The sequence below is a fragment of the Aythya fuligula genome, chromosome 6 (genome assembly GCF_009819795.1).
Source record: "Aythya fuligula isolate bAytFul2 chromosome 6, bAytFul2.pri, whole genome shotgun sequence".
Taxonomy (NCBI): Eukaryota; Metazoa; Chordata; class Aves; order Anseriformes; family Anatidae; genus Aythya; species Aythya fuligula.
Window position 1 is genome coordinate 20,434,965 of NC_045564.1, and position 27,093 is coordinate 20,462,057.

General features: G+C 34.6%; 1 protein-coding gene across 1 annotated transcript in view; it reads left to right on the plus strand.

Moving 5' to 3' along the window:
* Window positions 1–226: 226 nt before the first annotated feature.
* The window catches only part of TTC21B (tetratricopeptide repeat domain 21B), a 33,782-nt gene continuing 6,915 nt past the window's right edge, over window positions 227–27,093 (plus strand). Inside the window, exons 1-23 of the mRNA XM_032189784.1 lie at window positions 227–276; window positions 405–534; window positions 1,520–1,630; window positions 2,933–3,099; window positions 5,264–5,386; window positions 6,626–6,783; window positions 7,531–7,615; window positions 8,669–8,767; window positions 9,371–9,563; window positions 11,775–11,872; window positions 12,329–12,529; window positions 14,255–14,384; window positions 14,863–15,020; window positions 15,668–15,892; window positions 16,632–16,870; window positions 17,161–17,233; window positions 18,192–18,302; window positions 19,741–19,879; window positions 21,735–21,841; window positions 23,811–23,999; window positions 24,726–24,836; window positions 25,913–25,994; window positions 26,608–26,758. Coding sequence (XP_032045675.1) covers window positions 256–276; window positions 405–534; window positions 1,520–1,630; window positions 2,933–3,099; window positions 5,264–5,386; window positions 6,626–6,783; window positions 7,531–7,615; window positions 8,669–8,767; window positions 9,371–9,563; window positions 11,775–11,872; window positions 12,329–12,529; window positions 14,255–14,384; window positions 14,863–15,020; window positions 15,668–15,892; window positions 16,632–16,870; window positions 17,161–17,233; window positions 18,192–18,302; window positions 19,741–19,879; window positions 21,735–21,841; window positions 23,811–23,999; window positions 24,726–24,836; window positions 25,913–25,994; window positions 26,608–26,758 — 3,101 coding nt within the window. The 5' untranslated portion in view covers window positions 227–255. The remainder of the gene's footprint in view (window positions 277–404; window positions 535–1,519; window positions 1,631–2,932; window positions 3,100–5,263; window positions 5,387–6,625; window positions 6,784–7,530; window positions 7,616–8,668; window positions 8,768–9,370; window positions 9,564–11,774; window positions 11,873–12,328; window positions 12,530–14,254; window positions 14,385–14,862; window positions 15,021–15,667; window positions 15,893–16,631; window positions 16,871–17,160; window positions 17,234–18,191; window positions 18,303–19,740; window positions 19,880–21,734; window positions 21,842–23,810; window positions 24,000–24,725; window positions 24,837–25,912; window positions 25,995–26,607; window positions 26,759–27,093) is intronic.

Here is a 27,093-nt window from a genome sequence, read left to right on the forward strand (position 1 = left end):
GGCGTGCTCAGCGCCGGCCACCCGCCCGGTAACACCCAATGGCAGCAGCCTCTCCAAGTGTCCGCCTCTGCTGCGCCCCGATCCCCCTGAGCGCCCAATGGGAGCAGCGGGCGCAGTATTTCCGCCTGTGTCTCTCCTGCCTCCCTTCTCCTCTAGCTAACGGTAGGGCGCGATGCTGCGAGCCAGCCAATGGCCGCGTGCCGCTGCGCCTTTCCCCGCCCGTTCCGGCCGCGCTGGGTAGCAACGGCAGTGGCGATGGACGCCGAGGGGCTGCGGGTGCGTGCTGCGGGGGGCCGGGGGCAGCAGCGCGGGGGGCAGCAGGGCGGTCTCGTCGGGCAGTTGAGGACGGGGCCGCCCCAGGGTGAGGCGTGTGTCCGGGTGACCCGCGGCCGTGTGTCCCGCAGGCGCTGCTGAGCTACTACTGCCGGGAGGGCTATTTCCATCACCTGCGGGCTGCCGCGGAGGAGGCGCTCGGACGGCTGGGCGGCCACCCCGTGTTCCACTTCTACCGGGCCTACGGCGACCTGCGGACAGGTAACGCGGGGCGGGAGGGGGAAGCTGGCCTGTGCTTCCTCCGGCCTGCCTCGCACGGCAAGGTTCGCTTTTTAGGCTATTGCATGGAAACAATATAACGTCAACGAGGTCTGAATGCTCTCCGTGATGAGGAGATCACCCACACTTAGTAGCTCACATACAAGCACTACATAGTTGCAATTCCCCCCACGCCACGTATACTCACTTGGAATGATACAGGTTTAGCACACATAGTGCCAAGGTGAGGAATGGTGATACTCTGTCTCATCTAGCGGCTCTGTGGATGTTGGTCAGGTCATTTTCTTGGAGGGAACCTGGTACCCAACCATATGCCTGTTGCGTTGTATCACAAAGATAAATTTGCTGGTTCCACCTCATATCTCTTCACTTCAACACAACTGTGCCTAACCTTGCTGTATCTGTCTGCATATAGAGAACTGACAGCTAATGCTTGTTGGGAGGATCTTCATAGATATTCAGCTGCTTTGAGATGTTTATCTAGATAAATTGGGTTTTTCAGGCATGTTACATAATACTAGCAAGTACTCTAAAGTGGAGGAGGGCTGTGGAAAGTGATTAGGAGAGAGTCAGGAGACTTTGAGATGCTGCGTTGCTTCCCCTGCTCCCTGATACTTCTTGGTTTACAGTCATACATTCCTATTTTTGAAGACCTTTTCTTTTCTAGATGTTTATAACACTTAAATAAGGCAAGTGAAAAATCCTGGCTATATAAGCAAACAGCCCAATGCAATGAACAAGTAATAATGATGGATTTAATTTTCATGCTAGCTGATAGAACTAGCTCACAACTCCTCAAGTTCTCTGCATTGAAATACTTTCTTTTTGTTTCCTATTTTTCTTTGAAAGACTTGCATAAACAAGTGAAAATGAATGAGTGATGAAAAAAGTTTAGTAAAAGGAATCAGGAGTCCTTGAGGTTGATCTTGAAAGATGTTACAATCTGTTCTGCTCTTGTTTTCATTAGGTGACATCCAAGACGGTATTCGACAACTAGAGACCATTAAAAACAAACAGGAAGTGTCACTGTGTGTGTTGATGGCTCTGATTTACGCTCACAAAATGAGCCCTAATCCTGGTATGCTAATTAAGTTGGTAATGGTTTATATTTTTTAACAGAGGTGTGTTAGGAATTGAGATCTGTAGACTAACTCTGCTGAACTACAAGAAGTACACCCCAGCATTGCATTTGGCTTAGTATCTAGTACTTTGAGTAAAATTTAACAAATAACAAATGTTAACAAAATTTAACAAAACCACCAAAATGCAAAGCTGTGAAAAGTAGTGTTGTCTTAAAATAAAACATCTTAAAAAATGACTGACTTACTGTGATGAAAAGGAGGAAATAAAGGGGAAAAAAATAGTTACAAGCTTCTGATTCTTGTTTGCTATTGCCTCATATCAGCTGTTTTGAGCAGAGCTGCATGTTTAGAAGGAAATTAAATCCAAGGTACTACTGTCTTTCAAGTTACACTGACCTCATGAATAAAGAAAAAAAAATCAGTTGAACAATGGTGCTTTCTGGGGGATTTGATAAATATTGCTAATTCTGTGTTAACCCAGTCTGAAGATTGGGTTATTTTGCTAGGAATTATACATTCAAAAGCGTATTTAGTCTGTCAGGTAAGCTGAATTGTCATGAATTTATTGCAGTTATGTCTTCCTGACTGTGGATTTATAACTTGTGTTAACAACTTAATCAGTGTGATGTGAAACAGCTCTGACTAATGACTTCACTATTATTTCAGTCTCTGGGGACTAATATTGTAGGGTAGTAAATTTATAATTCATTTCAAGACCCTCTGAGAAAAATCATAGCAGTAAGAGTTGGACATTTGATTTTAATGGTTCCTAAAAAGAGGACCAGAAAAGAATGCGGGCAAAAGAAAATATTTGGCATCAAGTCCCACATGCCAAATCAAACATTTTTATATGGGATTAACCTGATGAGGGCAACAGATGATAAAATTTGGAATATAAGAAAATGAGCTTTAGTGTTAAGAAACATATTACAGATTTTCTATGGGTTCTGGACCTAAATCCTCTTGTGTTCAGCATTTTAAGACTGAGTTGCAGTTGTTGTTTACTTGGTGGATGCTGATATATATGTGATAAGTTTATGTTCACCTGACAGAATTTGCAGCAACAAATCTGAAGCTTGACAAATAGCTGGTTTCTTACTCAAATCACAGAATGATAATGTTAATGGAAACCCTCTTCTGTGTCCAAGTAATATTTTTAACTGGGGGGGAATACCTGTGCACTTATCAATGTGGGATACAGAAAACAATGTTTGCTTTGGAAGTCGTTAGCTTATGTGTTACTTTCCCGTAATATTTTGAGACACTATCAATAATGGATCTAAACAAAACCTTTTCAGATCGTGATGCTATTCTAGAGTTGGATACAAAAATGAAGGAGCAACGTAAAACAGCAGGACAGCAGGCTCTGTACTTTGCTGGCTTATTTTTGTGGCATCTTGGTCGTGAGGACAAAGCCCGTGAATATGTTGATAGAATGATAAAAGTTTCTAATGGTGATAAGGAGGTAACTTTTTTTCTATGTAAAATAATAGGATTTATGTATATTGTGAAGCTAGATTTACTACATCAGTGCTATTTGGAGGTTTCCTTCAATGAGCTGTGTTGTAACACTTTTTTAAATACCCTAATTGCATTTGACAGGGACAAAGTAGAATTCAGAATGCCTTTTTTTGTCTGTGTTCATTGTCAGTTAAAAGGCCTGCATTAGCTAATGAAAATAGTATGTAGTTATGCCAGATTTGCTACTTGCTAGAAATTGTCATGGTGCACAATAGATTTAAAAAGACTTTCACTAGGGGGAGACATCTGTCTTGAATCTACACATTCAAAAATAACTAGAGGATTGAGGCTTTTTAGTTTCAGCAGTTGTTAAAGGCAAAATTTCCATACGGTTTTACTGAGTAATTTATTTTAAAAACCTGTGTAAGTCTTGTATGTAGCAATATGTTCTCCATTTATGTAGACATTGACATTTGATATTTTTAAGAATCTTTAATCTTCAGAAGAGTTTGTAAAAGTTTAGTGTGTTAATGATTTTTAAAGGTATCAGCCTGAATTCAATAAGAAAGGGGAAAATAATTACTTGATGACTTCAAGGCGTAGCTATTAATATTAAATGCATAATTGTTCTCTTTGCAGCATTGCTCTCTTGTAAATTACACTAGTATTTAGCGTGGTTCTTTTGTGTGGTGCAGTAGATTACTCGGTTTTACAGTTCCTGATATATTACATGAGTTAAATCTTCAACTATACTTAACATTCATTTCTGGAAACACATCACAGATTTAAGAAACAGCTTATCTTTTGAAGTGTTGTAGCTTATTAATAAAATTAGTAGTTACTAGTAAAAATCAGCCATTAAGAATTTCTTCGTTTTTAATTAAAAACATCTTGAAACAATACATTAATTTCTAAAAGGAATAAGAAAATAGCAATATTTATGACTTCACTCACTGAAGTTTTATGTTTTGTTTTCTTGTTTTTACTTTTAAGAAATACTATTTTTGAAACATTGCATAGTGAGAAATTTCTGGCTGAAATGCAGCATGTCTCAATTGTGGTTTTTGGGGGGTGTCTTTTAGAGAGAGACATGCACACTTCTTAAAAAGTGCATTAAGATTTAAATGTAAATTAAAAACAAATGATATTCTTCTTTCCTGTAAGTTAGCTAGATCCCCATTTCTAATTTGAGAATATGGAGTTGTGTGCTTTAGATTTTGCTGGGGGAGGCAGTTAGGGGTTTATCCTTAAACTTAGTGATGTATGCTTCACTTAATACATACTGTTTGTTTTGATAAGGTATTTCATTGGGTTCCTCATTTCAAAAAAAGTAAACCTCCTCTCATTCTTTTACATGCTTGAGGATATGATTTTCAGGCTATTTTTGTTTGAAAAATCATAACAGTGAATGTTAGCAATTCCAAAATATGGGTCTTCTACTAACCTTTGAGTCTTAAATAAGAAATGCTTATTTGATTTTATATTAAAGACCTCATGTTTAGTGAACTTTTTGGTTTTCATCGCAAATAAAATTTGTTTAGATAATCCATATTTTCATCATATATTTGACCTATTTAACTAAAGCTGTAATTGTCTGGAATATACAGAAGGAATATAATCTTTAGAAGGTGAAATGTCTTTTTATTGAAGAAATTATTACTTTCGGTTAATAAATTGGATGCCTATTTTTGTTATGGTACTGTAGGGACTATGAAGAAAGGTTAGATCTTTGCCCTTCACAGACAAGCTTTTTATAATCATGTAGTTGAAGAAAACAAAGTTTCTTCTTTTTCATTACGCCATAAGTTTATCAATGTCTGATACAAATGCTTAAAAAAAAAAAATTCTGCCTAAATATTTGCAGAAAATATCCTTACCATTTGTGATCATTTCCATGAGATTTTATTCTGCCTGTTTAGCTTGTTAGCTAAAATGGAAATGACAATTTCCATTGTCATTTTTAATCCTTTAAGTAAATAAACTATTTGATCAATGTAATGTTGGAATGAATTATTATTTAGGTTGTGTGGTAGACTGGTTATAATTTCAAATAAATATTTTAAATAGTTAATTAAAATACGTTACTTTATCTACTTTTTTACACTTACTATTCTATACAGTAATTTTCTTAGCTGGTTAGTTAAGAAATCTAATTTATTTTTTTACAGGGGTTGATTCTGAAAGCATGGCTTGATCTCACCTGTGGGAAAGAAACTCATATTAAAAAAGCTGTTAAGTACTTTGATGAAGCCCTTCAGGAAGGGAACGATGTTTTTGCTCTTCTTGGCAAAGTAAGTTTACTTAACTTGAACACTTTCAAAATGTGTCACATACATCAAAATGAAATCACATGCTAGTTACCGTAGTATGTGATATCATTATTGATTAGAGAGATTCTGTGAAGAGTTGTCCATAAGAATAGTTTATACAAGAAGTAAAATATAGCTGTCATATTTTTTGTTCAGTTGACTAGAATTTTTTGTCTACAACCTTGAGTAGGTTTTAGCAGAAATGAAGTTTCAATCACTTATTTAAGGAATATAAAACAGTTATCCCACAAACTGATCACTACAACAGTAAAAATATGCTGATGCTTTTATCTCCTGTGGTAAACAATGTTAATTGCAATGAGTAGCCAGGTTTCATAAGAAGTCACACTTTCTATGTTGATGAAGACTAACAAAAGGACATCTGGGTTACAGTAATGTTACACTGAGGCCTACTTGCTGTATTGCTTCACCTTTTCTCCACTATTAAATAGTACTGTGGTACGATATTGCTTCTCTAAGTACAGTTTCTGCCTCTTCAGATGAACTGAAGCCAATAACTTTCCTTCTGTGCATCTGTATTTCTCTTAAGTATGTTAATATGTTGTGTTTTTTTCTTTGAATAAAATTAAATACCAGATGATGCTTTAAGGTCCATTAGATGTTGATGCTTTTTTAAAAAAGGTTATTATAGACAAAATGGAATCCATCTGAATATGTATTTGTACATGTATTTTGCATGTAGTAAAATTGTAACTTAGTAAACTTTTTATTCATCTGTTTGTATGCAAGAAATGAGGTTTCATACCACAAAAAAGTATAGAAGTTGGTGATGCTTGTCCACATTATGGAATTGCTGTGTTTAAATGTTAAGATGTTTAATCTGTGGGTAACGTTTAATATCTTAAAATGTTGAGGTGGTTTAAAAAAAACTAATCAAAAGCTAATAAAGATAGTGTTAATAACACTAAAAAAAAAAAAAGCTAATAAGATAGTGTTATTCTTCAGCTACATCTATTTTTTTTTTTTTTTGGTTGTAACTGTCCTTAGTTGTAAATACTGTCCTGCAGTTATGGTTGGTATAGAGCTGCTTACCATGTAGAAGGTTTTACACATCTTTTGATTTTTTTTTTTGCAATAATTCTGGTTGATGCTGAAGCAAAACTGTTACTGAAAGATAGTTTCTTTATGAAAGAAATTCTGAATTTCTTACTTCTGTTCTGAATGTGTAGGCTTTGATGGGACTTCTTCTCTTTCCACTAGGCACAATATTTTGAGGTCCGACAGAATTATTCAGGAGCTCTGGAAATCGTGAACCAGATAATTGCAAGCTTTCCAAACTTCATTCCTGCTTTCATAAAGAAAATGAAGCTACAACTAGCCTTGCAGGACTGGGAACAGACAGTTGAAACTGCACATAGGTTGAATATGAAATAACAATTATGTTCTTGCTATGTTTAGACTGTAAGAATACTCTGAAGAAAGTTACCATTTAATAAAAAAATTAGAGCTCAGCCTTGCAATTCTGTGAGGGTACAACATCTGTACATCAATCCATCTTGGAGGAAGGTGTTTTGTTTTGTTTTTTAAGATAAGCACAGCTTTGCCACCTCATGCCTTCAGTTGAGTGCTATGATTTAAAGTGAATGTATGATAGAAGTTATGATAGTTGTCCCTGTCAATGTTTTGTAAGGCTGTCTCCCTTGTACCTTGAGTTTTTTTAATCATTGTCTCTTGTGTTTTTTCAGAGGTATTTTAGAAAAAAAAAAGTTAAGGTGATTTTATTTAGTAAGATTAGTTTTTTGGTTTTGTTCTTTTTTTTCTGAAAGCACTTATACCTGAGAAGCTTTCTCAATGCTTTATGTACGTATGCTAATGTTATACTCAGACCAGCTCAACTTAAGAACCTGAACATGAATTTGAATTAAATTTATCAAATATTGAGAAGATTAAAACCAAAAGTAGAGGACTCTTCAATCCATATTCAAGTTTTATCCTACAAGGGGAATAAAATGAAGTGTGATGGTACTATTTTTAACTTATTTTTAAAAATATGGTAGGCTACCAAAGCTCTTAAAAATAAAAAGGAAGGAAATAAGGCTTACTTTCACTGAAACAGATCATGAATCAAAAATTTTGATTTAAATTTACTTCTTGATTTGTTTTAGACTACTGCAGAAAGATGCCCTCAATTTAGAAGCCATAAGAATGGAGGCCCTGCACTTCCTATGCAGGGAAGGAAATATACCCCAGGTGAGCCTTTTTAATGGTGGGTTATTGAGCATAACATGGCCTTTCTAGGGACTAGATCATGATCTTGCATCTGCCCACTCATATTCAGTGTTTAGGCCTGTACCACTTAAGTGCAGGAAGATATGTATTTTCCTATTCTGACTCAAGTGGCTGCTCTGTTATTGTTGGGATGTTTTCTGGATGTGAAAGGAAGGAAACATAACTCTTTACCTATTTTCAAAGAAAAGGAATCAAACCAAAGAAGTCTCCTCTACACAGTTAGTCATGCCAATTCAAATCAGTTGTTTCTTATTGTTTAAATGCTCTTCTAAATTCATAAGTTGCTGTAAACCTCCTATTCATTGTGTTACTTCAAGAGAAATAAGCAAAGTAATGAGGTCTTCTAGTAATGCATTTTTGGAAGGGGGCCATAATCTCTTAATGACAGTCTGCAAGGTTAGATTCTTTAATGCTTGTGTGGTTTTTGTTTTTTTTTTTTCTCTATAAGAATTCTCTTAATCTTCAGAGCAGAAGGAAAAAAGTTACTTTCCACACAGGGATATACGTGTGTAGTTTGCATATATGGTGCTTGTACCATTTTTCAGGAAACTCACAAAACTTGTCTAGATTGACATATACCTTATGGTTGTAACCTCAGAAATGGCTAAAGTACTTCAGGTGGTTTGAGGAAGTGTGAAATTCAATGTCTGAGCATCTGCAAGTACTTCAGTGTTGCAGGACCTGAAAAGCATGTGTGTCTGTATTGCACAGAAGTCATAATATGATTTACAGGTCAGGGATTACAGACTATCTTGCTTGATGGGACTATTCCATTAGATCTGATACAGCTCATGTCATGGTCTTTTTTGTAGAGTACATAGAGGACATACAGATGTTTTATTGTTCCCTATTTTTCTAGAAATTCAAAAGCAATCCATCTCCTAGCCATGAGAATTTGAGTCTAAACTTCATGATACTATTACATAAATATGTAAAATGTTGCTAGTGAAAACTGTTCTGTTCTAATCTGTTTATTCTTTCCACTAGTAATTACATTATTCGTCTTTCTTTAAGGCTTCAGCAAGACTGGGTGACCTAGTTAAAGCACTGGACAAGTTAGAACCACGTAATTCACAGCTCTTCTGTAAAATGGCTTTAGCTTTCAGTAGAACAGTGAGTATTTTTTTACACAACGTGTAAATATCCATGGATCCTGGTTTTGTTTTTATTTTCTGGTACAGATGTTATGTCTCCTAAGAAGTTTCGGAGAATATTGAAATAGGTTAACATCTGTAGCCTTTTACTAAATTTTTAGTCTTGCATTCATTGTGACTTAAAATACTTAAGCCATCTCATTCCTAAGATGTTTTTATTGCTTGCTATTAAGTGAGAAATGCATTTCTCATGAAAATATACTCAAATGTCTTAAAGAATATAGGAAGGGACAACTGTTCAGCTTAATCACAGTGCCTTGAAACGGAAGTCTGCTTTAATCTCTATTAGAACCCTTTTAAGAAGGCATTCAAAGCAACTATCAGTTTTGTGGAACTTTATTGTATGGTATTATATTTTTACTTTTTAACTGAGCACACTTTACTGTTAAAATTTTTATGCCATTACATCAGATTTGTCTTACATGAGATGTTTTTCAGGTGCTGCTGTGATATTCATTGTGTAGACTATAAAATAAACCTTGAAGAGAGTTAAAATACTTCTATCTTTAAGTGAATTTAAAAAAATAGAAACTTAAGGTTTAAAGATTACTCTTACCTTTAGTGTGGCAGGAACCAACTTATCCTTCAACATACACAAACCTTAGTTGAAAGAGCATTTGACTTGACATCTGACAATGCAGAATTTGCTACTGAACTTGGCTACCAAATGATTCTACAAGGGAAAGTGAAAGAAGCTTTAAAATGGTACAAGACTGCTATGACCCTTGATGAAACAAGTGTTTCTGCACTAACTGGTAAGGTCTTACACTTGAGTTTATTTTTCTTTTTTGCTGGTCTTAAGACACAGATGTTTTTCTCAATTTCCTGCTACTGTGAATAAGTACAACTATTAGAACAGGACCACTGGACAGTACTTTCTGTATTTGTGTTATGCTGTCTTCCTTGTAGTGAGTTTCCCATCTCTGGATACATCTTTTGGTGCTCTTATTGAAGAGAGAAACTTCTTTTTTTAAATTAGAAATTTTAAAGTAAGAGTAAGCGTAAGGACAGATGTAAATGTGTGCATCTTTTGGTTTTGTGGATAGTTTTTAATATGAAAAAACACTTCAATTTATGAGAATATTTTGAAAGTTGCCACATGGCAAGTTCATAATATTTCTTACGTAGCTTTGGCTTAGTGTATTCTAAGTAAACTACACTAAAGGTCTGCTTTCACTAATTTTGAACCATTATATCCCGGACTTCCTTCTGGAAAAAATGCTTTTACCTATTGTTGGGTTTCGTTGCCTTTTTGTTTTTTTTAATCTCTTCCAGGTAACATTTCTAGTTCTTTATCTGTCCTAGTTAGGATCTGACTAGTTGGGGTGTTAGGTTAGTCACAAAAAAAAAAAAAAAAAACCAACTGTGTAATGGCCTTGAAAGAGGCTTTTGAAAAATCATTGGTGTTGAAGACTTTTTAATAGGGGTGTTTCTCCTTTTCTCCAGTTATTGGCTCTTTTGTATAGGGGCATTATTATTTTGCACAGTACTTCTTGGCTTTTTGTCCATATAGCATTTAATATGCAGACATGAGGTAACTATTTCTTATTGCTTGGATAGTGTAATTCATATGATATACTCATTCCTCTTATTTTAATCATGTTGCAAATCTGGATACCAGTCTAACTTCATGGAAGCAAATAACTGTAGAATACATAGTACTGAAGTGCCTTTGGTAGTTAGTGTCTTACCATAGCGCAGAAATAAGCAACACTGAGCATTCATACTTCTACTCCCTTGTCTTAGTTGCCTGTCTTATTCACATATACTGCCTGATCCATGAGGAAAAAACACTGACATTAGCCATCTAGTCATCCAGTGCTTGTCTCCTGTGGGTATGGTTCGCTGTGTATGTGTTAGCGAAATAAACACAAATGAAGAGAGGGAGCAAATGCATGATTATTGCTCAAAACTTGTTAAATGCATCAGCCTGAGGTTTAACTGTTATAAATACTGGTGCAGTTATTTCATTATCCTTGAATATTGACAAGTTTTCATACTGGAGTGTGGTAACTCATAGGTTTACCATGTCGCACACCAGTGCTGCTGATTAAACTAGAACCCAGGTTTTCAGTTTGATGTATTCTGGGTGTTTGAGCATACCTTGACATGCCTAATGCAAAACAGTGTTTGTTTTACTTCAGGATCTCCTCAGGACAACTTTTTCCTTTGTCCGCTGTGGACAATACAACAATTCTTCCTGTGACTCACTTGTAAATGAAGCATTACATTTGCTTCAGACCTCTCTTTACCTGGACTATGTCCAGAACTCACTCATTTTTTCTGTTGACATACATCACCAGATGAAATTGTATTTCAGTTGCAGTGTTCTGTCATCTGAATATCTGGTTTTTATTTTCTACTCTAGGGAGTAGACATTATCATTTCAGTATATTAGTGAAGTGCCTGCCTACATTTGTTAAAGCTAGAGAGCTTTTGGGCACTGCAGGAATAAATTCAAGGGCAGTTGACGGAACAAGTAGTCTCTTATGCCCATGGCAGAGACAGAAGTACACACTTCTGTACATGTCTAAATTAGGTTGAAACCATAATCAAGGCAAAACATCTGATGCTTACTGCAAGTCAAACATTTGAATTTTTTTGGGGGTAGGATCTTTTGATCAACTTCATTTTGCTTCTTGAATTTGGAAGTGAAGTTTATGGTACACATTGACTTCTGTTAGTCTAGAACAAGTTGAAGACTTACTGTGTTCAACTTTGTAATATTAGGGATAAGATATTTGCATGTTAAGTGCCTTATGACATTGCTTATATTAATGTATTAATTAATGCATTCTCTATCCCAGGTATTTCAAAGTACATAAAATATGCATTAGTATAAGTATCAATCTGTTCTTTTTCTTCTCTTATCACCATTTTATTAAGAGCCTGAAGAAACTTATGGAAAACGAAGTGTGTATTTGACTAGGAAGATGAACCTGAAAAAGTCTTTTAATATGTTACAGGAATTATCCGTTGTCAGCTAATACAAGGGCAACTAGAAGATGCGGAGCAGCAGTTGGAGTTTCTTAATGAAATTCAGCAGTCCATTGGGAAATCCGGGGTAGGAGACAACTTTGTTCATTAAAGTACTTTGTTCACAGTCTGAATTGTGGTCCACTACCTACTTCATCCTCCATGTTTCTGTCACTTGAGTAGAGCATTCTTAGCGGAGTACCATTAAATCTAAACTTCAGATTTCACTCCCTAAATTGATATGTTGCCTAACTTTGCAACACAAGACTAGTTGATTACTAAGCTTTATATCTGAAGATAAGTTCGAAATGTCAGGAAGGGGGGATATTAATTTGCAGAATTCTGTACTCAGAACTTAAAGCTTCTTGTACAGTTTAAAAGAACGCAGTGATCAGTAGTATCATTTGCAGTGAACATCCTAAATGTCTTACAGTATCCCTACAAGTGAAAAAAGTGTCTGACACTCATGATTATGTAGTATTTTATGAATAACAGACAAATGTATCTGAAATATGGAGAATATTGTTTCTTTTTTCCCCTGTAGGAGTTATCTTTCTTGCGTGCAGTCCTAGCTATGAAAAAGCATAAGAGACAAGAAGAAGTTATTGCTTTACTGAATGATGTTCTGGATACTCACTTTTCATCATTGCGTGGTTTTCCCCTTGGTGTGGAGTACTTTGAAAAACTAAATCCTGACTTCTTGCTAGAAATCATTAGGGAATATCTTAATTTTTGTCCAGCTCAGGTAAGCAGCTGTGTATCATATCTGCCTAAAAAAAATAAAGAATAATTTTTGCAATATCAGGTAATCATATTGCAGAAGTTTAGGAAAATTTCCCCCTTAATATGTGAATTATATGAGGTAAAACTATTTTAAGATATTTTACTATCATTAAACAAAACTAAAAATATTCCATGAGGTGAGTAAATTTTAATAATACGTGAAGAAGCTTGGGATATTAGCTTGGCCTGTGTCTGTGTTTGTAGTTTCGTAGTATCTCCTTTAATCAAGAAACTAGCAATACAATGAATAGAACTGTCTTGATATGAAACTTGGCTTTTGAACTGCAATTACTCTGTTACTGAAATATTTTTGTCAGCTCAGGATATCTTTTCAATTTCTTCATTTTATTTTCATTTGAGTGTTGATAAGTCAGTGTTATACTAATTTTTTTGGAAACCTAAATAAATCTTGTTTACTTGGGTGGCTGATTTTCTGTGATTGAATTTGCTTGTGCCAGGCTTGAAGCAAAGACATGTAGAATTTAAATTGAGTGGTGATCTAACATGTCTAAAGTGGAAGAAGCACACTTAAAGTAACTCTAGAAAGTGTCTTCCTTAAATAGATCATTCCTCTGTAGATGGCTGGTGGTGACTTTATCCTCTTGCTAGGAGATTTCTAGTCAAATTGTTGAACCTTTCTGTGAACATACCTTCATGCAAAGCTTTAGCATCTAACCAGCAAACAGTAAGTTTTCCATTATGATATGTCCCACTGTCTATAATGAGATGTTATCATTTGAGAGTCAAAAACATCAGTAGCAGTAACAATTCCATGTAATTTTGTCTACAGATGGAGATAAAGTAAGTGCAGTTCTGTGAAGTAGTGCTTTATCTGAAGGTTTTCCTAGGGTATTTTCTAGAATTACCTTGATAGTACCTCTTGTCCATAACAAAAGAAAGGTGGCTCCTGAAGTTTGATTATCCCTTTATTACAACAAAGTAGTGTTTGATAGGAGGGAGGCTTCTGTGTTGGTGAAAGAGCATGGCTGCTTCCTAAGACTGTGTGTCCCAAGAGGATGTTAGTTGTGAACAGAAGGATCTTTAGCTCGCCTTTTGCTTGTTGTACAGCATTTGCTTCAGGCATCTAGCTGAAGCAACAGAGGGGAGCAGTCTTTCTAATAGAGCAACTAAAATGTGGTAGATCACTCAGATTTTATCTGAAATTATCTGAAAGTAGCTATTTCTTGGCTGCTGTGTTCAATTTGATAGCTACAAGATTATGTTCAGTGGTATGGAGGAGGTGTAAGAGATGACACCGGAACCTTTTCCTATTTTTCTCATCTTTCTGGTCATGCATTCCAGCTTCAGCAATCTTGAAATGTAATTTATATTACCATTGTTGGATCAGTTGGCGTGGTAATTCAGAGTATGCTGCCAAATGTTTATGGCATGACTCCTTAGTTATGTCATCTCCACATTATTTTGTTTTCATTGGAGTCTGAGGCTCTTGTGTGTTCTTAATAGCAAGAAGTTGCATCTTAACTGTAAGACATCTTTTTATTTCTTCACTACAACACCTTTAGTTGTCCAGCTTTACTGTCATCATTAGAGCTCAAAGTGAAATTCAGACTTAACAAGTTCTGGATTTGAATGTAATTTTAAATGATACATTGCTTGTGGTTGCATTGGTTTGTTTTTTTTTGTCAGTGTTTTTCCTTTATTTTTACTTGTTTTCTTTTACTCCTAGCCTGCATGTCATGGGCAGTCTCCTTCATCACTTCTCAAACACTGTGCTTCTGTTCTGGAAACTGTGGTAAAGACTGTGCCAGGTCTCCAACAAGCTATTTTCTTAATTGCAAAGGTGAAATACTTAACAGGTAACACTCATATGAATGGCTAGCTATTCATCTCTTCAGTTCTTTTTCTAACACTAATTCCATGCTGAACAGAGTATTCACTCTTATCCACTGTAGAACAGATCATTACAGCTAAGTGAAGAACACACTTTTACTGCTTTTTTGTGATTTATGTGAATGTGTTTTTCTACACATGAGAATGTTTTATGTTTTAATCTACTGCTTCCAAAAAGAGGTCACTTAAGCGACTTGTAGATGGAACAATGGGGAAAGTCTTAAGTTTGACCTGGTTTCATTTCAGTTCAGAGCCACAATCAAAAAAAAAAATAGCAGTACTTCATGCATACATTTATTCATTCAATGATTACAAGTATTAAAAAAACAAACAAACAAAAAAAACCACAACAAAGCTAGTAAATAGTGAATAAATGTTGTGTATTTAATACCTGTATTTCATAGCACTTACATTTTCACTTACCCTTTTTTTTTGACTTCCTAGGGGATATTGAAGCAGCCTATAACAATCTACATTACTGTCTTGAAAGGAATCCTTCTTATGCAGATGCACACTTACTCATGGCCCAGGTATATTTGGCTCAAAACAATACTAAACTGTGTTCTCAATCCCTGGAACTCTGTCTGAGCTACAATTTTGAGGTAAGTTGGACAAAAAACTTTATTTGATCATCTAAAGTTTCTTGTATGTTTTTGAGTATAATATTTTAAAATGAGACTTCTGTGATTACATGTTCAGTATCTAAATGTTTATGTGAACACAATCCAAATATTTATCAAAGAAATTACAAAAATGACAAAAGGACAAAACTAATCCCTTATTAGAACATACTGGAATTGACTTACAATACAACAAAAAGATAATTTTCTCTCAAATTCTTATAAGTTTCCTTTGAGATCTCCTTTTCATGTGAAGTCTGTTTTAAAAGGTAGATTTGGCAGACACAACTTATGCCAAATAATAATTCTGTACTTTAATTGCCAGCCTAATGAAGCATATGTATTCTAGTGTGGGAGGTGCTTAAAATCTATTAAAATTCAGTCTAGTTTCAAGTAATGCTGTAAATTTTTTTCTGTCCCAAAGTCTCATGTTATGAAATAAGCTTGTAATTACAAAAAACTGGAACTATCTCATTACTGTTTTGCATATTCTTAAACTGAAATGTTCTAAGTACATTACTGAAGCATATATCTGGAAGAAAGAAGTAACAGAGGCTAATATTTATAACGGAATTTGAATACCACTCATAAAGTGAAATCTGGAAACTCCTTTTGCATTATTTTTTCAGGTGAGAGAACATCCTGTTTATTACTTAATTAAGGCCCAAACCCAAAAGAAGATGGGTGAATTATCAGAAGCTATTAAGACCTTACAGATGGCAAGGAATTTGCCTGGAATGAGAAAATATACAGCTTCCTCAAAGACCAAAGCAAAAAGAATTGAAATCGATGCAAATGATCGTGTGTCTGTCTTCCTAGAATTAGTAGAAGCACATTGTTTGAATGGAGAACTGGTAAGATAACAAATATATCCCAGAATGAGTTTCATTTTCCCATTACCAGATATCTTATGCTAAGGTAATTAGCATAGAAAACCATCACTCCTGCCAGTAGGTTTTGCTCTGTAAAACTTCAAAGATGTGATATCTGCCTTGACATCTTTAATACGTGAAATTATACAGGGAAAAAATATTTGTACATGCTCAATTCTTGCTCTGCAGGACCTGTTTAATTTTGAGGAGTGGATACTACTGATACTCACTTGCAGGCGTGTAGATTCTTGTTCTGTTGTCAAAATGCTATTACAAATATTTTTGGATCATGTCCTTCTGTGTAGCAGTGTACTTACTACTAGCTGCATCTGAATGTACAATAGGATCCTACATATGTCTGAGAATTTAACATAAGGCATAGAATAATGTAGTTGAAAGGCACCTCCAGAGGTAATCCTGCTCAAAACAGGACCAGTTACAGCAAGGTTCTCAAGGTGATTTTTGATGTTGCATATATACATGGATATGATCAATGTTGCATAAAAAATTGGTAGGGCAAGTAATACGTATGACAAATTTTATTTACATAGTAAGGGGAAAAATAACATTAAAAATCTTTTAGCAAAAGAAATGGAATCTATATGGTTTGGGTTGCTTTTTTTTTTTTTTAATATAATGGCCTCAGACATTCATTTGCTTATGGTGACTTTTTTTGGATGTTCAACAAGAAATACACTAATTCTATTTGGTTTATTTTCAGCATGAAGCTGCTATAGTACTGCAAGATGCCATTAATGAATTTTCTGGAACTCCTGAGGAAGTGAGAGTTTTGATTTCAAATGCAGATTTGGCAGTTGCTCAAGGAGATGTTGAACAAGCCTTGACTGTACTCCGAAATATCACACCTGAACAACCCTACTTTGTACAAGCTAAGATAAAAATGGCAGACACTTATCTTCAGTACAGGAGAGATAAGAAGTTATATGCTGGCTGCTATAGGTAAAGTTTTGTGTTGTATGTATATATTTTCCTATGTGTATATGTATATAATGGTAGCATTGTGAGCTACCTTTTTCCCTTTTCACTGAATAAGTCAGAAAGGTGTGGTGACATAATGAATTACTGTTGTAATGTATCATGTAATTAAAACAGTAATTGGAATTCTTACTTTGGAAAGATCTCTTTATTTTAATATTAATTTTTAATATATAATATTGTCATGCCCTATTTGTTTGAATACCAATATTGACTTGTTAAATACTGAGCAAAGTTCTGTCTTCTCTTTCCAGAGACCTAGTAGAAAAACTTCCAAGTGCTCATACTCTACTTCTTCTTGGTGATGCATACATGAATATTCAAGAGGTATGAGCTAGCTAGAAATGAATAAGTGATTGAGTCATCTGTTGACTTTTGCAGGTTGAGGCAATGCTGATTCTTACTCGTTTGTAGTTAGAAAACAAAGTGCTTAGGGATGTAAAAAATGAAATTACTCACTACAAATGTAACTGTTCTAAATTCAAATTAAAAGCTATTGAAAAGGCATTCCTCCTAGTAATCTTTAGGTGGAAATTCAAGGAGAGAATTTTTTCTTGATTAGTCACCCATCAGGTAAACAGAAATCTGAAGTGAGAGCTAAATCTTATTTGGAGAAGTTGGAGATACTTAGAGTAGTTCTGAAGCTTAGAATAGTTCTGAAAAAGTTCTTACATAGAAAGCTTGTATTTAAAAATCTTAAATTATTGAATTCTGATATACTTTTGAAATCCTTTGCTTACTTGATGAACTGTAAATCTTTTTTTACTCCTTGTAAAAGAAGCAGTTTAGACATAAACATTTGAAGGATACAATTTAAAAACTTGATGTTTTGAGAGAATGGATTGGGGTAGGATGCAACTAATTGAATGACTAGTTTAGGGAACTGTAGGTGATTAACAATTCTTAATAAAAATTTGCAAAGCGAAATGTAATTTGTGTGCTATACAAGGTGGAGGAGAAATGAATTATCTTCTTTGATACTAAATTCACTTGTGCTTTATATTAACTTCAATATGTGCAGCAGTAGAGAAATCTCAGAGGAGAAAGTCTGAAATTAATTCAAACTCTTGTGTCAGATCCTTTCCATATTCAGCTTTAACATGGACATGCATATTTAAATAAGTTTTATACTTTGAGCAATCACATACTGAGTATTTTTCTCTCAGAATTATTGTAGTTTATGAACCAGTAGTATGGGCACTTGTTCTTAAAAGTACTATCAGATTTTTTTCTTAACACACTTCTCATCTGAGTCCTTGACTTCCGTGTTTATCTTTCACTGAAGCCTGATGAAGCCATAGAAGTCTATGAGCAGGCCTTGAAGAAAAATCCAAAAGATCCAGCTTTAGCAAGCAAAATTGGAAAAGCCCTAACCAAAACTCATAACTATTCAAAGGTAATCTGTAAATATTCTATCAAACAAATTAAGCATTGAGTTTGTTATTGTTAACATGTGGGCTTTGCCAGCTTTTGTTTTTCAAGTTGAGAAGAAGAAGAAATCTTTAATTTTATAGCAGTGAACAGACTTGTTACCCTGGAAGTAAGTTTGCAATGTAATATGTATCTGGCCAAAGTAACAGATGATGGTGGAAATAAACCTGATGAATTGTAGTTCTGGTGATGTGCAGTTGGTATGGACTTGGGCCTGCACTCAAAACCATAGTTAAATACTTACACATTGGCCTAACTTTGGCTCACTGTTGGAAGATTAGAATCCATTTGGGGGAAAACTTGTTATGTTTTATGTTTGTAGTGTTAAGGTACTTGCATTTGTTCAGGTCACTATTATCAGTTCAGTATAGTTCAACTCCTGTCTTGTGCTATGATACTCCAGATCTGTGTGGAATAATCTAATGTACTGTGATTAAAGATTGAACTAGATGATCTTAAAAGTTTTTTCCAACCTAAATGATTTTATAATTCTATGATTTTATAATTTATAAATGATTTTATTCTATTCCTAGAGTTGTTTTAGGGGAAAAGAAACCTGTATTGTGATGGGTGTTTTATAGACTTCAATTTCTTTGTTTTGCTTTAAAGCTTGGACTACATTATCTTTAGGATGTTTAACCTTATATACATGTCTATAACATGTCCTGTGCATTTTTAAATATCTTTTATTTCAAAACAATAAAAGATAATAAAACACTTCAATTTTGTTCTGGAAGTGTAACTTTTCAACACAATTTCAGCCTGGATTTTTTTGTCTAACTAAAGCGAAATCCTAACTCAAGACTACGTGGGTTGTACTGTGAAGTACTATTTTTAAACATACTGAATAATAATTTGATCAAGAAGATAACTCCTTTTCTAGAATAAATATTTCTTTTCATTGACATTTGTTTATTTTTACTGTCTTTGTTTTTAAACATAGAATACTCCTCTTTCTAAAGTTATTAGTTGGTAGTTTTAAATTTCCCGTGACTTCTTACCTTCCTGTTTTTCAGGTAGACTTGGAAAAAATTTTTATCCTTTGTATACAGTAAAACTCAATAACTCTTAACTCCAGTCTAACTGGGATTATAACTTTAGCAGTTAATGAAAATGTAATTTAATTGGCAGGGAACCAGATGAAGATAGTATGTGCTAACGTTGTAATGCATATTTAGCAAAATGTGGGCTCTGGTTATTTTACTTAATTTTTGAAAGTCCAAACCTACAACCAAACGATATCACTTTAATGCAGTCCTTATTAGCAAATGACTTGGTTTGTCAAGGAGTAAAGAAAGTAGAGAAAGCTCTAAGCTTTAGTATGTGATTAAAAAATCTTAGTAAGGTTTTTGTTTTAAGAGTTGTCTTTAAATAATTCTCAGACTTCTGTTTGTTCCTTTCAGGCAATCAGTTACTATGAGGCTGCCTTGAGAAATGGTCAACAGAACTTCCTTTGCTATGATTTGGCTGAGCTTTTAATGAAGCTGAAGCAGTATGAAAAGGCAGAAGTGGTACTTCAGCAAGCTTTAGATCATGAGCCTGGTATGAATATCCTTGATTTACAGCAAAACATAAGATTCCTGCTATTATTTGTGGTTCGTGTTTGTCTGCAGGGAATAAACAAGTTCTAGATCAGCATTCCTTGGAACTGTAAAGCACAGGGTATTTTACATGATGGATACTTTACATGTATCATTTAAATGATACATGAAAAATACACCCTAAAATAAGCTTCACATTTATTTAAAGATATTCTTGCTAAGTTTCTTTTAAACTTTGAATGTCTGTGATGGATAAAGAGGTCCAGTAATTACAACAGCAGAGTTCTATACAGGCAAGATTGTTACTTTTCTTTGCTAACAGAAGTTCTGATATGAATTGATCAAGTATAGATGAGGCATTCCTGTTCTTAGGGGATGGTTGTTTAAGTGGAAAATGGTATCCTTCAGGGCAGAGAGACAAAACTGCTTGCAGATGTCTCTTAGTATCCCCTTTTGTGTCAGGAACGTGTACTCACTCCCAAAGTTAACTCACGTCTCTTCTTTTGCTCAAAGGCTATGAAGACATTTAGTGTGAACTGTTGAGTACTTCTTGATGGAATCTCTCTTGCGGTGGCTTAATTATAATAGCTAACTTTTTTTGGCTACCTGGATAGAAAAACAGAATTAGTATTATCCATCCATAAGTTTTTCTTATGCCAGTAACTTTTCATTTTACTAATCTTTCAGAATGTGCAGGATGTTCTTTACTAAAAAAAAAAAAAAAAGTTTAATGTTTTATTCCTAACTTAAGCATTTGAGGACCTAATTAACTTAATCATGCTCAAAACAGTTTAATCGTTTAGTGTGAAAAGATTGAGTATTAAACAGTTTGCTCCATTTACCTTAATCTTCTCTTCCATCTTACAACAAAGCAAAAAGTACATAAGCTGACATAGTTTTTGTATGTCTTTTGATATACTGCTTTTTCCTCTGGAGAATGTGTATATCGTTGGGTGATAAGTTAATGCAACTTACTGAATAGTTTAATATCTTTGATTAGAAATGCTAAAATATTTTTCTTTTACAAATGAAATCTAAAATATAGGAAGTGTTAGGGAGGGAATGATCCTACATAGTTGGCTACGTTCTAGTCCCTGACTTAGTCCTGTAATTGTGACAGACTTAGACAGTTTGCTAATAGAGCAATACACTTTTTTTTTTTTTACATAAAAGGCAATAACAATAAATCCACATGGGTTTTGTTGGCTTTTATGTTTTAACATGGAACTGTGCCCAAGGTGCTGCTTTATCAATAGGTTAAAATAAATTCAAACTGGGGAGAGCTAGTCTTATTCTAATGCTACCTTATGTGTGTGTATTTTTAATCATTATGTGAAAGCTTTCTCTTTGAGTAGATATCAAAATATTTAGTTAAAATAACTGGTTGTGTTCATGTCTATCTCTCTTAGCCTAGCAAAAGAAAGGTAGTTTGAGGGTGGACTAGAAATTTCATGAAACAATCCTATGCTTTTTTTGTACAGTGTTACAGAATCAGTTTAGATATTTTTTACTGCCTTTGAGAATGTTTTATATAAGAAACACAAAGAATGGTTGTATTTGTTGTCCACTTAAAAGCTACTCTTGTATTTCTGAAAATGCAAATAGACTAAACTGCCATGTGTCTTGTATTCTTTTTACATCTTTAAACATCTTGGCCTTACAATCTACAAACAGAATGGGCTTTGTTTATTCCTTCTATTGCCTCCTAACTCAGCACACAGAGTCAAATCTCAATCATAAATACCTAAAAGTCAAGCTGTGAAGCTTTGACTTAAGCTCTTGCCTGGAATATGTAGAGAACTGACTTTCATAGAATCAGTTCTTGAAAGAATGCTTGTTTAATACAATTCTTACAGTTAATGAATTGTCTTCTATGATGGAAGATGGACGTTACCAGCTTCTTCTGGCAAAAATTTACAGCAAAATGGAGAAGACTGATGAAACAATAGCTTCATTACAACAGGTAAAGGGAGAAAACCCTATGAAAGCTTGCAATATCTTAATTTTTATCCTTTGTTTCACTTTTACCCTGGTTTCTAACCATATTTTTGTGAATGAGAAAAATGGATACATGGTAGTGATAAACCACCAGTGACTGGTATGAAACAGCAAAACTTGTTAGTGTATGGTTTTTGTGAGCAGTGTCGTCTGAATTTTGGATCAGGCTTCTCGGTACAACTGGATGCCTGCATTCATACTATGTATTCATTTGTGTGTGGAACATAGATGGTTTGTTTTCACACACTCTGCTAAAGCTGGGGGGGCAGATAAGTTACCTACCTGTAGCTCAGCACTGAACAACCTTCATGGCTGTTCATGGAACAACCTAGGATAACTTCCAATGGCTACGTATCACTTCCTTGTAAAGAAAGAAACAGGAAGCCTTAGTAGTGTCTTTTGAAAAGCAAGAAAAGTGAATTATCTAGACTTATTAGATAATTTTACATAAGCAGTAAAATCATACTGGTATTGCTATTTAATCTGTTCTTAAACCCTTTCTTCCGTACAGTGCACTCTTGCTTTCTCAAACCTGTCTTTTCCCATTCTTCAGTAAACATCTAACTCTTGCTCTTTTGCTTACTTATTTGGGGGTTCTTTACTGTATGGCACTTCTAGCTGCTGTTTTTGTCATTGCCCTCAAAAATATTCTTTGTACACATTTTACCCCTTCCTGCCACATTTATTTAGACAAAAACACTTAGTTCTGCTGAAACCATCAGAATACAACTGCTCAGTCTTATTATTGCCTGTTCTTAAACGGCTTTCTTCCCTTGCATTTTGAGAGTGAAGTTAGGAATTCCTTGTGATTTCTACTATGTTTAGATCCCCTTCCTGATTGGGAAAAATGGTAGGGGGAAGAAGCAGTGCAGTACAGCTAACTTCTCTCCAGTTTATCAATTTCTAAATGAGCAAAGCGGCTCTTCTGAGACTTAAAATCAAGATTTTAAATATTAAGATAGTTATAAAACTTGAGCAGAAAGAGGGAGTCTCTTGTGTGGTAACTGGAGCGACCTAAGGTTGAAATCAAAGAAAATTGATCAGGTATAATCACCATTGGGCAAAGCTATTTCCTTCTCTGTCCTCTTGTTCTGTGACATCTGCTATTGACAAAGCTGCTTCCTCGTTTCTGCTACAGTTTTCTTAATCATTCTAAATGATTAAGAATTAAATGCTCAGAAAATAAAATATGAAGTTTGCGTTTTTGTTTAGTTTTCTGTACTTAATAAATTAGTTAATTACATAGTCTAAGTTTGGACTTTTGAAGTTTTGTATGCCTTATGAGAAGCTTGATTTTAGAAAAAGACATGTAACACATGGATTGAATTCTTCCCATGTTGCAAGGCAGTTTGGAGACAAAAGATAACGGGATAACATGGAGATAGATAAGTTGTTCTAAGCAAAGCTACAATGCTTGTGTGCAAAAATATTGCTTTTATGCTTAATGCATTTTTGTTCAATGGTGGCCTACATCATTTTTGTGGTTACAGCTTCATTAGCAATTATAAATTGGAACATAATTTAAATTGGGAAGAAGTTAATTATAAATAATGCAATGCACAGCCATGGGAAAAGTTTAGACCAATAAAAATGTTTCATCTTAAATCATATCAGTGTATTTAATATAAATATTCCTCAGATGTAGTATTCAATTAACTTAAAATTACTGCCTTAGTGTTTAACATTTCCAACAAGATGAAATCCCAACATATTTCTTCTAAAATACTCAACTGTACACCGATGTAAACCACTTAATCTTACCACTAGGTTGCTTTGCAGCATGTTTTTATATGAATTTTGGGGAGGCAAGACAGACATTTGAGGGAGTTGTGTGCATGTTTTTAAATGTAACTACATTATTTTAAAATAGCTTATACTATAGATTCCTTTGAAAAACGTTGCGTGGTCACTTCTTATTCGTTTCCCCACACCAGGCAAGGGAATTGCAAGCCAGAATACTTAAAAGGGCTCAGATAGAACAGCCAGATGTGGTTCCTGCACAGAAACAGTTAGCAGCTGAAATTTGTACTGAGATTGCAAAGCATTGTACAGCCCAGCGGAACTATGAAAAAGCAATTAAATTCTACAAAGAAGCACTTGTTCACTGTGAAACTGATAAAAAGGTCAGTTCTCCCTCTGACAGTTTTGCATTGTTTTCATATCTAGCTATGCATTTTCATATTAACCACAGTGCAGAAATATATTTGCACTTGTTTTTGCTTTATAATGAAACCCTCAAAGCTCTGTCTACATATTTGTGTTCTCTGCTTTGAACTTTCTCCCGTCTTAATCACATAGGATAAGACAGTTGTATATATTGCCAATGTCTGTCTATTTACATAAAACCCTGAATCAGGTAGTGGCCTATATTAGTCTATATGGTGAGTGTGTCATGCACAAGAAGGTGTATGTGAGAATCTGTAACACTTTACAGAGTAATAATGTAAATGCAATTAAGAAAACTGTTTCTGCTAGAATTCGTTTATATTCCAGAACTAATCAGTGAATGTTAATGAGATTTGCTTCTGTCAATGGTATTATAGCTACTTGTATACACACTTTTAAGAGAATTATTCTTACTGAAATATTTTAGTCTCTGGAGTAATACTATCTGAAAAACTGTCTTCAATATACCTCTGGAATATGCGTCTGAAGAAAAGTTTTCTGTTCTGTAAGTGAGGGAAATGAAGTTAATTTAATTATTTGACCAATAGTCAACAGGAAACAACAGAGAAAGGCTCTGCCTTTGGAAGTGAATAGTACCTCAGGCTCTGAAATCTCTCTGAGGTTTAATACTCAGCTTTCTTTAATCTTCGAATTACATGTGGTTATATGTTTTTAATATACAGGCAATGTTGGAACTTGCACGTTTGTATCTTGCACAAGATGATGCTGATGCCTGTCAACATCAGTGTTCCTTGTTGCTGAAGAATGACCGAGATAATGAAGCAGCAACGATGGTAATGTACCATTATACTAATTATGTATCGAAGCTTTTTGAGGTCTGTGTGTTTACAATACGATGGATTCATAAAATGCTTACAGCATCAAATTTCAGAAACATCAAAAAATCTATTACAACAAAATGTTTTTCTGTCTGTGCTGAATACTGATTCAAAATTAAGTTTCTATCAATCTTACCACTTTATCTCAATGCAAAACGCATGCTTAATAGTACCAGTGGAGAAGTGGTAATTATAAGATTGATTATAAGATGTGACTTAATTCATGATCTATTAAATTATAGAAGGGAGGAAGTTGAATTTCCAGCACATTAATATTAAAGCAAGCATCTAAAAAAAACTGCCAGAAGGTAAGAACTGTGAACTTAAGGTGTTCTTGTGTCCTTTTTTTTGAATCCTGGTTAATAGTGTTCCTATCTAACAGTTCTTTAATCACTGCAACGGATTCTCTATACATGGTCTGTATATTTTTGGTTTATAAGACAGCTTAATAGACTGAGCAGCTTTCACTTTAACACGTAAGGAGCAAAATGATTTTTAAATGGAATAACTTATTCTCTCACATCAGGTAACATCTGGAATTTATTCTAGTATGGTGGAAGAATGCGGATAATAGCACTCTGAATATGTTTTGTTCAATGTACTCTTTATTAGCTACTGCTCAGCAGAAAAACTGAAATGAACCTCTTACTTTCTCTGCTGAAACGTGCTATGAGCTTTCTTTTCCCCTAACTTGTAAGTTATTGGCTTTTGTATGTGCTTAATACGAATTTCTGGGAAATAAAAATAAGAATGGAAGTATGTGAGTGAAAACAAAACATTTTTGAGAGGTATGTTGAAATGGTTTTTGTATGTTGAAATGCTTTTTTTGTACTTTCTACAAGTGAAACGTTGAGACATGAGTCCATACCTGCTCATTGTCTTGTCTGTGCAAGGTGTTTATTCTCCAGAGATTGATGGATGGGAATGGGAACTGGCGCTGTACTTGTGAAATTCCTGCAGCACTTCATAGTTTCAGGTCCCATTATAAAGCACAATCTGTTTTGTTTTCTCTAAAATTGTCAATACCGTAGATGATGGCTGACCTCATGTTCAGGAAGCAAGACTATGAGCAAGCTGTCTTTCATTTCCAGCAGCTCCTAGAACGCAAGCCAGGTGAATATTCAGTAGTGATATTTTTAATTATTTGACATATAGTTCAAATGAGATAGAGGCACAAATCTGAAAAAAATACTTATATGTTTAAAAAGAAATATGCTATTTAAAATATAATGGATAGTAAAAACAAAAACTACCACTGTGTTCAGCAATTTACATTGCTGCAGTGCAATCGTTTACCTCCAGCTAAATACAACTAGTTATTTATCTGGAACTGTAAAGTACTTCGTGCAATTGATATTTTAAAAATTAAAGCCTAGGATTTTATTTCTAGGTTAGTAGAAATTTTCTCATTTCCAGTAATTTGCAAATTATGACCAGAGATAGAGCTATTAAAATGTATTAATATAATGAATATAAAGCTCTGTAGTGGACTTTGAAAGAAGCAAATGTTTGTGCTCTTGAAAGTACAATTACACTCTTTATGCAGTTTTTCTAGGAGTGTTGCAAGTATCACTTGATACCTTTTTCTTGTATCCATGGTTATGTAATATGCCTTATATATTGCACTATCACTTTTTTGTGTGGAGAATAAGGCAGGCTCTTCACTTGTAAATCTATTCATACAACAAATAGTTAAAATGATGTCCCGACTCATTTTTATATTTAGATAACTATGCAACCCTCTCACGATTAATTGATCTGTTAAGAAGAGCTGGGAAGCTAGAAGAAGTCCCAAGATTTCTTTTAATGGCTGAAAAGCATTCTTCCAGAACAAAGCTTGAACCAGGTTTTCACTACTGCAAGGGACTGTATCTTTGGTACTTATGTTTATAATTAAAATAAGGACAATTTAGTGTATTGCTACATATTTAACTTTCTTGTCATCTGTTATCATTCAGAGGTGCTTGTTACCTGTCAGAGGTGCTAATTATATTGTGATAAATACCATAGCAGTACTTCACTTAATTTCTTTAGTTAGTGGGATTATAGGAAAGGCTTCCTTGTCTCTTCTGAAATACTTTCCAATTAACTTCTCTTGAAAGCAATGCTATTTTATCTTGCATACATCTTTCATATTTCCTGCTCATTTAAAGTGATGTTCTTGCTGGATCAATGATATAATACTGCTACTTTTCAAATTTTAGAATTCCTC